Below are 15,150 nucleotides of genomic sequence, written 5' to 3'. Positions count from 1 at the left end.
AACTAATATACCCTTCTGAAATGTATGGATCAAATCAGATTGCTAGATAGTGTGGCATTTTTATAGTTCCCAAAACTAAAAGTCCTTTGCTAGAAAAATAAGGGAGAAGGCTCCACTATCTAACTAAAACACCAAACATTCCATAACTCTGCTCACAAATCTTCCACAAATTTCCATTGCCTGTGAGAGAAAGTTCAAGCTTACTCACCTGGCATTGAAAAGGCAACATAATTTAGTCCAGCGGTTCTCAAACTTTAGCCACAGATCAGTACCACCTGGAGGGCTTGTTAAAACACAGATATCTGGACCCATTCCCTGAGGTTTTGATTCAGTATATCTGGGTTGGGACCCAAGAATTTCTATTTCCAGCAAGTTCCCATGTAATGCTGATGCAGGGACCACAATTTGAAAACCAACATCTAGTCACAATCCAGCCTTTGTGCGCCAATTTCTACTCCCCCACACAAACTTCTGGCTCCGCACATTTTCTCATCCTTTGATTTTGTTTAAACTATTCCAATCGCTCTTATGTTTATAGGCTCCAGAGTTAAAAGAAAGAACTTTTATTTAACCTGAACTCTACAGGGCAACTGTATTTCAACTGTATTTGAATGCTGCCACAACTATAGTGCAACTCACCCCAAATCAGCTTCAGCATCACTTGTTATCAACACTCTGATGTACAAATCTCAAGGCCCTGAGGTCATTTTCCCGCCCTAATGACAGCCATGGCCCTGAGTGGGAGAAACATGAAACAATATTCTGGGAAAAAAATGTTTTTGTTATGACTATGAGCTCCTCCTATCTGAGAAGGGCTTGTCAGTACGGGCAATTTCTCAACATTCTACCCCAAGACAGGAAAGGCATTTCTGCTACTTGAACAAAGAGAAAAGCAATGGGCACGTTGGATTCAGGAATGAGCCTCCTGGCCTACAGGTACACTCTCTGTCCCCAAGAGAATCTTTTAATCGGTGTAGGGAGAGTTCATGATAAAGGTTCACATGCAAATTAACGGATTCCCACTAGACCCAGACTCAGAATTAGGAACAGCAGCTGTCCAAAGAGCTCTTTTACCCTTAATTGAGCAAGCAGAGTTGCAGGTGAGCTACTTTGCTAAGTTTTTAGCAAAGGCAAAATTATCTGATTTTAACCAGAACTTAATGGTAACTTTTAATCACAAAGAATTTTTGTCAAAAACCAACAAATAAAATGATAAAACTGGCTCACTAAAACTCTGATTTCAGAGATAAAATATTATAATTGATATCAGAAAAAGCAAACAACAGTCAACGTAGGAGCCCTAATTCAATATTTCATTTAGAGAGAATCTTTTCTGGAATCAAAGTCTCCAATTATTAGGGGAAAAGGCAAACCCCTAATGCTTTCTAGCTGAAAGAGGTGGGTGGGTATGTACTTAATTTTGTTTCTGGTTATCTCTTTTATTAAAAAAACTCTACAAATATACCAAAAAAAGTTAGAGAATATTGGGTTGTCATAACTCATTTTTGTAACATCTTAACAGATTTTTTTATCATTAAGGAATAAAATATTATAGAATAAAGCCAAATGAGTACCAGCCCCACCTCTTCCCTTGTTCTCCACTATCCTAAATTTACTATTTACCACTCCTATGAATATTTGTAGGATCTTTACAGAAATATAATTCAAATCCCATGATATTCACCCATTTAACATGTTCAATGCAATGCTTTTTTGTGCATGCACAGAGTTGTGTAACCATATCACAATCTAATTTTAGAACATTTTCATCACTCCCGAAACAAGCACCATACCCATCAGCAGTCACTCCCCATTCTTGCCCCCGGCCCCCACCCCAGCTACTAATCTGCTTTCTGTCTGTATAGTTTTATCTATTCTGAACTTTTCATGTAAACTGAATAATACAATATGTGGTCTTTGCATCTACCTTCATTCAGTTAGCATAACGTTTTCAAAGTTTATTCATGTTACAGCATGTATCAGTATTTCATTCCTTTTTATTCCCAAATAATATTCTATTATATAAGTATACATTTTGTTTATCCAATCATCAAGTGATGGATATTTGGGTTGTTTTCACTTTTTGGCTATAATGAATGATGCTACTATAAACATTTGTATACAAGTTTTTTGTGGACATTAGGTTCTCATATCTCTTGGGTATATACCTAGGAGTGAAATTTCTGGCTCATATGGTAACTAAACGTTTAACATTTTGGGGAACTGCCAGACTGTTTTCTAAAGTGTTTGCACCATTTTACATTCCCACAAGTAGTGCATGAGGGTTCCAATTTCTCCACATGCTCACTAACCCTTGTTATTATCTTTTTGATTACAGCCATCTTAGTAGGTGAAGTAGTATCTCATTGTGGTTTTGACTTGAATTTCACTGATAGCTAATGATGTTGAGTATCTTTTCATGTGATTATTGGCCATCTGCATATATTCTTTGGAGAAATGTCTGTCCAGATCCTTACCTATTTTTAAAATGGGGTTACCTTTTTATTATTGCTTTATAAGAGTTCTTTATATGATCTGGATTCAGGTGCATTATGAGATATATGATTTGCAAATGTATTCTCCCATTCCGTGGGCTCTTTTTTCTCTTTCTTGATGATGTACTTTGAAGTACAAAAGTTTTTTTTCTTAATTGATAAAATCAACTTTATTATTTATTTTTTATCATTGCTTGTGCTTTTGGTGTCATATCTAAGAAACTACTGCTTAACCTTCTGAATACTTTTACATAATTACTATCTAAATCTATAAATGATGTAACACTCTTCAATAGGTTGAAGTAAACAACTTATGTTGTTTCAGCCAACATCGGTTAAGGGTTCCCATTTGTCCACATCCTTGCCAAACCTTGATAATCTCAGACTGTTAATTATTTTGCCAATCTGTTAACTACAACTTGGTAGCTCATATTATTTTAACTTGCATTTCTCTATTTATTTAGCTTCTTTTCCTATATTTCCATTTTCTTCTCTGTGAATGGCCTGCCACTTTTAATTTTTTGTATTTTTCTCATTTTTGAAGACATTCTTTACAAACGATAATATTTCTGAGTTACGTCTTGCAACATCCTTTCCAAGTGTGTAAGCCGTCCTTTTGCTTATGATTTGCTTTGTTGAACTATTATTAATTTTACTGTTAAGAAATTCTAATATATTTTATCTTTTGTGTTTTTGCATCTTTTTTTAACTTCAAGTTATATAAATAGTCTCCTCTAAGAGACATTGTATTGTATAGCTGCTAACGGAATGGACACAAGAACCAGGCTGTCTTGATTTGAATCTAGACTCTAGCATGTATTAACTTTCTAATCTGAAACAAATTATTTAACCTCTCAGAATCTATTTCCTCATTTACAGGATGAGGATAACAAAAAGTCCTATCTCATGTTCTGTGGAACTCAAATGAGTTAATATATGTGAAGTGTTTAGAAGAATACTTAGAACATTAGCTCTTATTATTTTCTTCAAAACATTTCCAATTTGTGCATTTTACATTTAGCTTTCTAATGTACTTAGAGCTGATTTTTATACATGGTATGAGATGAGGTTTTCATATGGTGCACCTTTCTCCACTGATAGACAGTATCCCCTCTGACATATATTTTTTTCTCACGTATAGGACTCTCTATTATGTTCCATCAGTCTATGTCTGCCCATGGCTGTAACACATTATTTTAATTACTATAGCTACTAAACTGTAAAACCAGAGTAAGTTTTTATATCTAGAAGAGCAAGTATCCCTATGTTGCTCTGTGCTTAACATCTACAAATGCAGACATTCACAAATTAAAAAATAACAAAGCTGACATCTATATCCTTGGATTTGTGAATTATAAAATCACAAATGAAATACATTATACATAGTTACCTATTAGATGATTAGTATTTAATGTAACTATAAGAATGCTGCTTTCTTTTTTACCCCAGACCCTTTTTATTTTATTTTATAGATAATAAGGTAATGAAAGCCACGGGAATAATAAACAAAGAATCTAGACTAAGAAGTAAAACATTATAGAACTTCTAGGGGTTAACTTTGCTCAAGTATCTTGTAAGCAAAAACAGGTGATATGAAATCCTCAAAAGATTTTTCAAACCCCTTAAGTGGCAAATATAAGAATCAAAACAAAGCCACAGAACAAAAGACCACGTATTCTCATTCAGTTCGCAAAACCATGGTCTGGATTCACAGTCACTAAAGAAATAGTTGATGGAGAGGTAGAAAAATTAGGATAAACACTACAGACATTTTACCTGCTAAAGACAGTTCATCAGTTATTCTAAAACATTCTACAGCAACTGCCCCAAACCATAAAATCCAATATGTAAATCTAAAGGATCCCAGTAGGAGTGATCCCTACAATGGACAGGAACAATGACCGTGTAATGTCAGCATCAGGAAACAAACCTGGAGAGGTGTCAGCACACACTCGGTGTAAAGCTGCAGGTCACATGTCCTGTGTGCAGTCAGAACTACTCAGGATACTTTACAAGTAACCTCTTTAGCTTAACATTTGCAGGAAATCTCAGGAAGAAAAAAAAGGGAAGGATGCTCCATTCTTCACTGCAAGATGCAAGTTTTTTTCCTAGAAAATAACTCAAATGTGCTCCTGACTTTGTCTTCTTCTCACCTCAGATGGTGAGGTATTGCGGCTCACAACAAACCGTGTAAAGCTTCATTGTCATGAGCACTAAATTACAACAGCCTAAATGTGGTTGAATGTAGGGCACTTTTTACAAACTACTATGCATTATAATATATAGGAAAATCAAAGCAGAAGTTATCAACTCTGAGCTTTATTCATACAGTGGAATATTTATTCATGGTGATGGTGGTATATGTCTTTGTAATCTCTCTCTTAAATAAAATGTTCATGTGGCAAAGACTTTGTTTGGACTTCCTAAACATTCAGCCTAAATGGCAATCCTAAAGTCAGATTTAAATGTCATTCCTAAAAGAATAAGAACTAAAACTCTGACATCCCAAGTTCTGGTTCTGGCTCTAGAAGTAAGAGTGAGACTTTAGATAAGTCACCTAACAACTGTGTGCCTCATTTTCCTCACTAGTAAAAATGAGAAAACACAAGCAGATCATTAAAATTAACTAGGTCTTTTTCACATAGGAGTGTAGGTGCCTGTAGCGTATATTTCTCCTGGGTTTACTTTAGGCCGTGTAAACGTTTGTTTATATAATGGCACTTTATTTTCTGTTAAAGGAAACCTTCAGCTCCATCATCCCACACACAAACTACTTCCGTTCTTACTTGAAAGGAAATTCCTTTTCAAGGTTCACAGTACATTAGAGACAGCTGCATTGCTGAGCTTCCTCCAGAAACTTTAAAAAGCTGCAGATGTAGCCTAGGCATGATGTGGATCACGGAATGAGACAATTCCAAGCATTTAGATTGCCCCTTCCCTTATCCTCTTTTAATGTTATATTTTCTGGGGTGTCACCTGCCTACATTAAGTGGTGTGTGTGTATGTGTGTGTGCATGTGTGTGTTTATTTTAAATCAGGCCCCTGAGGTAATGCAGGAGCTCTCTAAAGTGACTATCTTGAGTGCTAATTTCCAAAGCAAGATAAGGTAAAAAGTACATTTCCAGTTAATGACATTTTAACAACAGACAGTCACCACCTATTAACTTCCAAAGAGGCAACCCTCCCATCAACCACATAGTCCCTGGGTATGTCTCCACACTGCCCTGGAACTCCCAAGTGTTTGTCTGGAAAACTCAATTCTGGACTCAAAACCAGCAAAACAAGAATACTAAATGAGGGGACTAAGAAGTCTGGCAGAGAACTTTTCCAGCAGAAGCAAACAAGAGAGTTATGACTTGGCTTATTTCCAGAGCAGTACCCAAAAGGACCTATATCGCCACAGAGACAGACTACTTTCATTGGGAACAACATGCAAAACATAACTGGAGATGGAGGTGGGCGCAGGAGCAACCCAAAAACAATGCAGTGCTCTCTGAGGGGGGTTCACAGCGTCGAGCCTATAGGAAATTTGGGAGTCTCATATCTATTTCACTCTTCCAGAAATCCTTCAGTTCATACTTGGATTGTTCCAAGCAAATTAAGACTTACTATCGCTTCTTCATCTTTAGAGGCAATATTTTAATAGTCCTAGCACAATTGTTTTATTAAACAATAGATCATACTAATGTAATATTTTATGAAAGAACATGTAAACTGGATATGTGGGTAAGTTACTTTTGAAACAAATTCTGACAATTCCTTTTAAATACACATTAATAAAATAGGTTCTTGGCTTGGTCAGAAAAGGGGGGTTAGAGATTCTGTCTGTAGGTAAAGAACACTGAAATTTATTAACTCTAATCCAGTGTGTACCAAATCCCTTGGGGTAGCTTAATCAATTGCAGCTTTCTGGGCTCAGCTCCCAAATACTTGGTTTAGAAGATTTGGGATGGAGTACAGGGAACTGCATCTTAAAGATGACCTACAGTGATTCTGATGTAGGTAATAGACTGAACCATGCTGTGAGGAGAAGTGCAGATGGATGAATGCTGATAGCACACTGCTTACCAGTAGATTCCTAGTCAACAGCCATTGCAGCAAGGCCTCAGCCAGTGCTCACTGCAACGTCTGCATAAAACCCTCAGGTCCCACCAACCAAGCCAGAAAGAGGCGGAAAATCACCTGATCCTCAATTCAAGTCTCCTCTGCCACACTGCACCAAGCTGCCACAAAGAAAACACATTGGCCAACTGCTCTATTATTGTTGGCGAGCAGAGAAATTTGCTCAAAACCTTTACAAATGAAACCCAGCTGTTTAAGCTCAATACCAGATGTCTTCTACAATGTGTGGCTTTGATAGATTAAATTGAGCATAAGAAAGAGATGAAATATATGAAAATCTAATTTGCAAGATGTTTGTCATTACGTCTGTTTAACAAAAAAAGACAGAAAACTATATTTTTCACTGTAAGAGGTTAAGTAGGCTAGATTAATAATATTCATAATAACTACTAAAATACATATTATGCATAAACTGTTTAGTGTATATTCATAAAATCCAGGCCAAAAACAATCTGCAGAAATGTCCATTCAAAGACTGTCATATGTCCATGAAATCACATGATTTAGCATGAGGGTCCGTTTCCTTTAGACCCATCCCCCAATTTGAAGAGGTTTTCATTCAGGGCATAGGAAATTAAGTAGGAAATATTTAGTGATAGTTTCTGATTTCAATAAACTATAATAATTCTATCAAAACACAAATATAAGAAACATATGTGTGTGGCTATGTGCAAGAAAGCGTGGAAGTAAAAAGGCAATTTGTTTAGCAGCCTCAATTAAGTGGCATCTACCCTTCTTCTGTTACCATGTCAGGACAGAACTCTTTTTTGTTGCTGTTTTCCAGGTCACTGCACAGTTCTCAATAGCTTCAGCTGATTTCGGAGCCTAAGTTAAACTCAGAGAGCCACTCAAATATTCTTCCAGTGAGCTGCAGCACATTCCCTCACTCAAATGAGCTAAGAGTTTATGGGTAAATACAGCATATTACTCTTACAACATTAACCTTTTTTTTTTTAATATAGGAACATAAAAAGAATTTGTAATGGAATTTGAAAACAATTACTCCACTGAGCATATTAACTCTAACCAAGACAAACATTCAGTGGAGATTTAGCCCCATAAAAAAGTACATAATCATTAAAATTATACACAATTACAACTGGCAAGTTATTTTTTTTTCAGATTTGAAAAAAATATTGTCTTAGTTTTCTTTTAGAGAGAAACCAAAATAAAGCTAAGCACTTCAGCAAAGACATAGTTTGATCATGAATATTTCTACAAACATAACAAAAAGATAATTTCATGCAGAGTTTGCAAAACAAACCTGGTCTCTGATTTTCTGATACATGCTATTGGCCGTGGCACAGCTTATATCTGAAGAAAAAGAGAAATGGCCAGAAAAAATTTTAAGATGCCTTGTTATATTAAATTGTCTCACACTTGGCTGATACCACATCGGTGCAGTTCCCACATCACTAAGTTCCACAATTGATGCAAAAGTGATGTAAGTCACTATTTCTTTAGATGTAAAACTTCCATTAAAATTGTGAAGATACCAAGATGAATACTGGGACGTTATGAACCACAGGATACTGTCAGGCAGTAAAAAACCATGAACCAAAGCCAGTTTTCTGCATGTACTCATGAGGTTTTGAAAAAGTGAATCAGATATGTACATGAATTTTCCTCTGGACTCCAGAAGGAATCAAAAGCATAATTTCAGACACTAAATTCCCAGAATCTGATCAAATGAAATATGAATATAGCTAGCCTCAAACTTGTGGCCCTTTTAGGGATCATAATGCAAAATTTATGAGATGTTCTTTATGAGACATAAAGTTGACAACTAATATTTTAATAAAGGAATGAAAATTATATGTAACAATCTGACAGAACTAAAGTCTGCCAAGGGATTACACTACTTGTTTCATGTATTATTTTGCCACCACCTTGATATCTTGAATTTCTATAGCATCTTTTATTTTAAAAAGCAAAAAATAATCTCATACCTCTTCATTTACTGTTAAAATAATTCTGTAGAAACTACATAAATACATTACCATTACTTTTGGTGGTAACATTTCTGGATACCAAAGTTCATGGAAAAAATGTTAAAGTATTTTTCATAATTTTTCTAAACATATACATAATAAATAAGTCACTTAGTGGCCAACAGGAGTTCATTATAGCAAAGGAGTACTGGAAGTGTTCCTATTGCTACTATACACGACAGTAACATCTGTATCAGATGTCTTTGATTGTCAACCTAATTCAAAACCTCTTCTAGAAAAACTTTCCCTGCCCAGAGTGTCTTTTACTGTCTGGCGGCCATCTTGGTATTGGGTGACTCACATCCCAGTGGGTTACATTTGATTATTATAAGGGTCAGCAGCCAACCAAATTCTCTCTCCAAAAATTTAAAAGTAAGAGACAGTAAAACATTTACCAGTTAACTCTTGAGAGCAACACAAAAAAGGTCTTGGAATATCAGGGAATGCAGACACTATTTTAGGTCATGTGCAAAATAATGAGTTATGTCCAGGGATATAGACTCCTCTATATGCCAAGCATTGCGCTATGCACTGGGGATACAACAATAAATAAAACGGACGGAGCTTTTTCCTCTAGGAAGCTGAGCTTCCAGCAGGAAGTGACACGTATAATGATAAATCATGATACGTACTACAAAGGAAAAGTAAAACAATGAGGGATTATATCAAGAGGATCTCATTTAATTTGGACTGTTAAGGAAAACTTAGTGACATTTAAGTAAATGGATAAGCAGAGTAGATAGGCAAAGAACTTTCCAAGCTGTGGAAACAGCGTATATGAAATACCTGAGGTGAGAAAAGGTTTGGGTCATTTGGGACAGTAAAAGGCCAATGTGGCTGATGATCCCTGAGTAGTGAGATGAGCTGCAAAGGCCCTCAGGGTTTCTCTGATACCACGCCTTGTAGGCCATATAAAAATCTGGATTTTACCCTAAATGCAAGTAGTGTCAATTACAGAATTTTAAACAGAAAAAAGGGAAGAGATCACAGAGGAAAGAAGAGGGGAATGTTCTTTATGACCAAAATATCAATACTAATAATGTGATTTTATATGAATAGTTAACTAATTATCAAAGGAGTGTGGTAGAGATGATACCAAGCAGAGAAATCAGTTAATCCAAAAGCCACAGCTTCTCTAGTGGTAAAAGGAAAATGGTGAGGCCCAGAAAGAAGAATTAGGTTATTCTGAGCACGCAGTCATGAAATCATCTTTAGATGTTTTAATATTAACATTTCCACACAAAAAAATCCATTACGATAGACAAAGTAACTATTTTACAGATGGATATAATAATCAAGACAAAAAAGTCCATCTAGACCTAAAATGTACCATAAGAAAGCTTGATAGATAATTTAGCTGATTAAGATAATTTTCCTATAACTAAATGTCAATACTTCATGTTATTTAAAGATTTGCCCAATGTCCTGTATGAATTCTAAAAATAGTTATGTATTTGAAAAGTTAAGGGAAAAAAATATTCATAAATTCGTTCCTGGCAGTTCTAAGTCAAAAAAAGATTTGTAAATCTTATTTCAGATTCAATTGGCTTACAAAGGCAAAAAAAACCGCTAATTTGAATTACTCTGATCTTTCTAATACCATTATTCTTCCAGAAGCCTTCATGTAGTTGTAATTTAAAGATTAAAATTATGTATGCAAAGATATTTGGATAGATAGACAGATGTGACTTACATATATGGTTGTCACTACTATTTAAAGAACATAACTTCTCATAAAAAAGGTAAAACCAAATAATTTGAGCTTGTACTCGATAGTTATGTGAATGTCTATTATTAATCTACTCTGCAGAATTTAAGTGGAGAACTAGAGTTCAGCCACTCTCCTCCCAGGTAAATTACCACCAAGATCAAATTTATTACATCTGTGATGCTCACCACAACTTACAGTTACTGCCCATTAATAGCCTGAGATTAATTGTTGGAAGTGCCACATAATAGCTGTAGGAGAAAACATTTTAAACACAGAACCACATTTATGCATTTAACAGCTGTGTTGGTCTAACAGTTCAGATTTTCACTATATTTTGCCATATGGTAACAAGGATCATTTTTCACTTAAAAATATTACCAAAAATTGACGCCCTATTGCTAACATTACCACCCTAATTTTGAAACTACACCTTCACAGTCATGTTTGTTATTCTGTTTCCGCATTCTCTATTTGCCTTAATTCTACTGAAAGTATTTAATAACACAGATTTTTTTAAATTTTAAATTAGTGTCAACCAGGTCAAACATGAATATTCCCATAGGAAACCTATGGAATATGACCTGGCAATGAAGAGGCAGGATGTAAAATCTGGGTTATATAAAACTGCAGGGGCCAAGGAGACTGGGACCTATTTTTGGTCATCGAGTTTGGGGATTTTCCTATATTCAAAAAGAGCTGATTCCTACTTCCTATCTCACCATTTTTTCCTGTAACTCTTTATTGACATAGAATTACTCCTAAAGACAAAAAGTTGGCTGCCAATTTTTATTTCAATTTGATTGCTATAATAATCTGTGACTTTTATGGGGGGAAAAAACTGTAGAAATTTTCACATATACATTTAATAAGAAGCTAAATAAAAATCTCACCTTTTTAAATGCCAGAACATGAGGCCCATCCATGTCAGGAAGGGCACATTGTTGCCACCTACGTGTTAGAACAACAAACAGCGAGTCCTTTGGTTTTCAGGTCTGTCAATCTATCACCTTTATAACCTCACTAAATTCCTTTGGCAGAACTTAAGAATGGTAGTGACCAAAATGATGCTTTGATACTGTTTATACATTGCATAATAGTCATTAGGATTGCCTGTGATTCTCTACCGTGTTTTGAAAATAAAGGATTGGTAGTATAAATAGCTCAATCCTTAAAATAACACATTTCAAGTAGAAATGAACACTACAGATTTTCACTGTTACAGGTCATATTTTCCCTTTTAGAAGAAGGCAATTCCACATTTCATGATCCCTAGCTTTAAAAAACTGCATTTCTGAAGCAATCACAATGTGCCCATATAAAAAACACAAAGTTCAAACCTTCTACCAAGATGTACCCTTGCTTCCTTTTTTCTAAGCCTGGGTCTCCTCAAGTAAAACGTTTAAGGTGAGATTTAAGCAGTGCTAAGATGTAGGCGGATGAACGTCCCTACACACAGGCCACCCTAGCCACTCTGCTCCAAACATGAGAAGCCCTTCCTTCCACTTCCTGCGACTCTCAGAGCTTTATACCATTTCAGGCAGAATTGGAACATCGTATATGTTCCTTCCACATAGAACTTCTAGGTTTCCACCTAACTAACAAAATATTTTTATTAGTCTGAAGCTCACACTTTCTAAATGTCTCAAGCTGTCATTTTGAAACACATTTACTTTATTTAAATAAGGATTTAAGGTCTCAGAACATTAATCTTGGCTTTGTCATTCACTAAAGAGTCATGACCTCTTCATTTGTCTATGCTTCATGTTTACCTATTTTTGTGATCATCATTCTCACCGAAGTACACGCAGAATTAATGATCATAATATGTTACAAGTAGTCAATGAATATTTAACTTTGATAGTCAAAGTTCCTTAGTCTTGGTTAAACTCATAGTCCCTGTATATAGCACATTCGGTCTTCATCAGGGCAAAATCGTAAAAACCATGAAGCTTATTTTTTATAAAAGATTACAGGTAGAGAAATTCCTTAAAAAAAAAAAAGTTAAAAGTTCACTGGTGACAGTCCTGGGAATATAAATTGGGATTCAGTATGTTAATCACACTAAGATGAGCTATCAGATTCTTTCAAAATCTTGTCTCCATTTACTTTTCCAGCTTGGTTGTTTCCTATTCCTGCATAAATTAATATTATTAATAATGATACTAATAATAGCAACCTTCGTATAATACTACGCAGCAGACACTAGTCTAAGTGCTTTATGTGTATTTACTTATTTAGTAACCAAATCAACCCTAAGGTAAGTATTACTATTACCCCTATTTTACAGTTGAGAAAATTGAGCACCAATAAGATACCTAATTTGAGTTTACACATCAAGTAAGTGGTAAAGCTAAAATTCAAACCCAGGCATTCTGGGTCCAGAGGTCATACTCTTAATCACTACACCATACAATAAATTAGCAGAAACACACACCACACACACACACACAAACACACACAAACTCCGGACAGAGAGTTAAAAAGGTTATATTACTTAGAGGAAGGCAAGGAATGTCTCTGGGCTTCAACCTCCTCCTGCTATACAATATTATTTTAAGGTGTATTCTAAGCCTAGCATTTATGAGTCAAAGATTCAGTCTGTAGCATATGGCCTCTTTGCTTTTTATTGACGTAACTCAACACTGAATTCAGGTATTCATATGTTTCAAGGAAAATGCTACAAAGAACGAAAAATTACCTTCAGGCAATCAACAAATAGTAGTAGCATGAATAGAGGAATAAGAATTTCACCTCACATATATCATGCTTTGAGCTTCCTGGAACATTCTTAAGAAACAGTTTCCCTGAGGCCTTCCTATTCTCTTCTAGGAGGCACCAGATTACAAGAATTTTTGGAAAATAAACTAGCAGCCCAGGTAAATGAACTACCTATTGTTCCTTCATATCAATACACAAAACTCCTTGGAGTTATATTTATCTATACCAGAAATTAAAAGCATTTTTTCATGAAGCCAAGTCACAAAATGTAATATTTTAATAGTGTCATGGAATACTTTGAGATTATGAAAACATTAATCTTATAAGTGCCAATCAAAGTTCACGCCAACTGATAGTATATACTTCTCAAATAAACAGTATTGCCAAACTGGTTCTATAAAATGCATTCACAAGTACATGAGGTAGAACTATAAATGTGTTTTGATCTCAGATACATTCTCTTTGTCACCTGGCTTAATTTTATAAAGCCACTATCTCCTTATTTCCAACCTCACGACCCCCTTGTTGCAAATCACTATCACAGACAGTTATTTCATATTCATTAAGTTCTCTTTCTCCTAACTTGAAAACAGCTCACCTACTTTTATAATTACTCTTTTATTTAAAATTTTCAAATAATTTTTAAAAATTGCTATCCTTTAGTCAACTTTATACAGGAATAATTCTTCTGGACCAAATAATCATGAAGCAAGCCCCTGTTCTTAAATGTGGATAAACATGTGACATATTCACAAATTATAATTATTGCCATTATAAAACTAGAGATTTACTCAATGCATTCATGTAAAAATTGTAATGAACTTCAAAGTTAATTATCTAACTTATAAAAATCTAACAGTATTCAAATTAAAATGATCAAAACAAAGTTTATTAGAATTATTATTTTCTTAAATTATTCACATATAAACTGTCACAGTATATTGACAATCAACTTCATACTTAAAGTTCCAAACTGGATTGCATGTAATTCCTAATTGCTAGAGAAAACAGAAACTTTGAATCCTTTTAAAATTATTCTGATATACACTATCTAGAAAGCTTTGCCCTAATAGAGAGAGCAGTTGGAGGATGGGGGTTGGAAATGTTTAGCCACTGAACTTCTGCCCTGAACTTTCCCTTCTGTGATAAAAGCCACGAAACCAGACATGAACGGCACCCCTTGTCAGCGCTGTACTGCCAGGCACTGATCTTACCCCTCGTGTGCACAGACAGAAGAATGAGCACGGAAAAGTGAAGCTGCCAGTTTAGTTCTCCCAGCCAACCCATTGCAGCAGGCGAGCAGTAAATGTGACCCGCCTGTTTAAGCCTCCCGTTTCTCGCCTTTCCTTCTTTCACTGGGACTCCTCTGCTGCCACTCTTGTCAGAGCTTCCAGCGAGCCTGCCAGCAAGCCTGAGACAGGACCGTGAAAGACAAGCCTGTTACAAACTGGTTCTGTCACCAGCGAGACTTCAACTGATCACCTCGTGGGGAGGACAACAAAGGGCGGTGAGGACCCCGGGCCGGATTGTTTTCTTAAGAAAGGAGCCTGACTCCGCTGCCCACACAAGGGCCTGCACATGCGGGGGCTTCGCTCTGCACTGGCCATGTCGAAGTCCCCAAATCTCTCGGGTAGCTATGAAGGGATTTCAAAGCAATACACACCTATACTTTGCTGTCACGAAATAGCTTACTTCTTTTGCCAAGGTTTTTTCTCTGCTAAGAATTGTAACTGCTCAGAATTGTAGCAAGACAAGGAGATATCAAATCTTTTCTCTGATGAAATGATAGAAATATTGCAACACATCAAAGTGTCATGTCATGGTAGTTTTCTCACACTACATCAACATTTAAATAATGAAGCAAACGCCTTTGATTCAAGTGCACCGATATGAAAAAGGGTCACATGTAAAAGACATCTTTAATGAATATTTCAAGTTAAAATATTTCAGTTAAGCTACTCATTAATTAATTTTAACTGACTATAGTTTGAAGTTTCCTATGTAATAAAAAGGAGTACTGCAAACCTAACCAATCTTATTATGTAAATAAAACCACTGTAAGTTATTCAATTTTTTAGATTTTAACTGTATTTGTGCCTCAATGTAAACTATG

At 35.5% G+C, this 15,150-nt stretch overlaps 1 protein-coding gene across 5 annotated transcripts in view; it reads right to left on the bottom strand.

The window, feature by feature from the left end:
• The window catches only part of BMPR1B (bone morphogenetic protein receptor type 1B), a 389,790-nt gene that overhangs the window by 99,359 nt on the left and 275,281 nt on the right, over positions 1–15,150 (bottom strand). The window contains exon 1 of one of the 5 annotated variants that reach the window (XM_058547531.1): positions 209–358. The exons of the other annotated variants lie outside the window; for them this stretch is intronic. Coding sequence (XP_058403514.1) covers positions 209–215 — 7 coding nt within the window. The 5' untranslated portion in view covers positions 216–358. Of the gene's footprint in view, positions 1–208; positions 359–15,150 lie in introns of those variants that run through there. 5 annotated transcript variants of the gene reach the window in all.

The sequence above is a fragment of the Diceros bicornis genome, chromosome 8 (assembly GCF_020826845.1).
Source record: "Diceros bicornis minor isolate mBicDic1 chromosome 8, mDicBic1.mat.cur, whole genome shotgun sequence".
In the NCBI taxonomy this organism is placed as follows: domain Eukaryota; kingdom Metazoa; phylum Chordata; class Mammalia; order Perissodactyla; family Rhinocerotidae; genus Diceros; species Diceros bicornis.
Note: the sequence above shows the minus strand (reverse complement) of the source record. Positions and strands in the feature narration are given on the sequence as shown.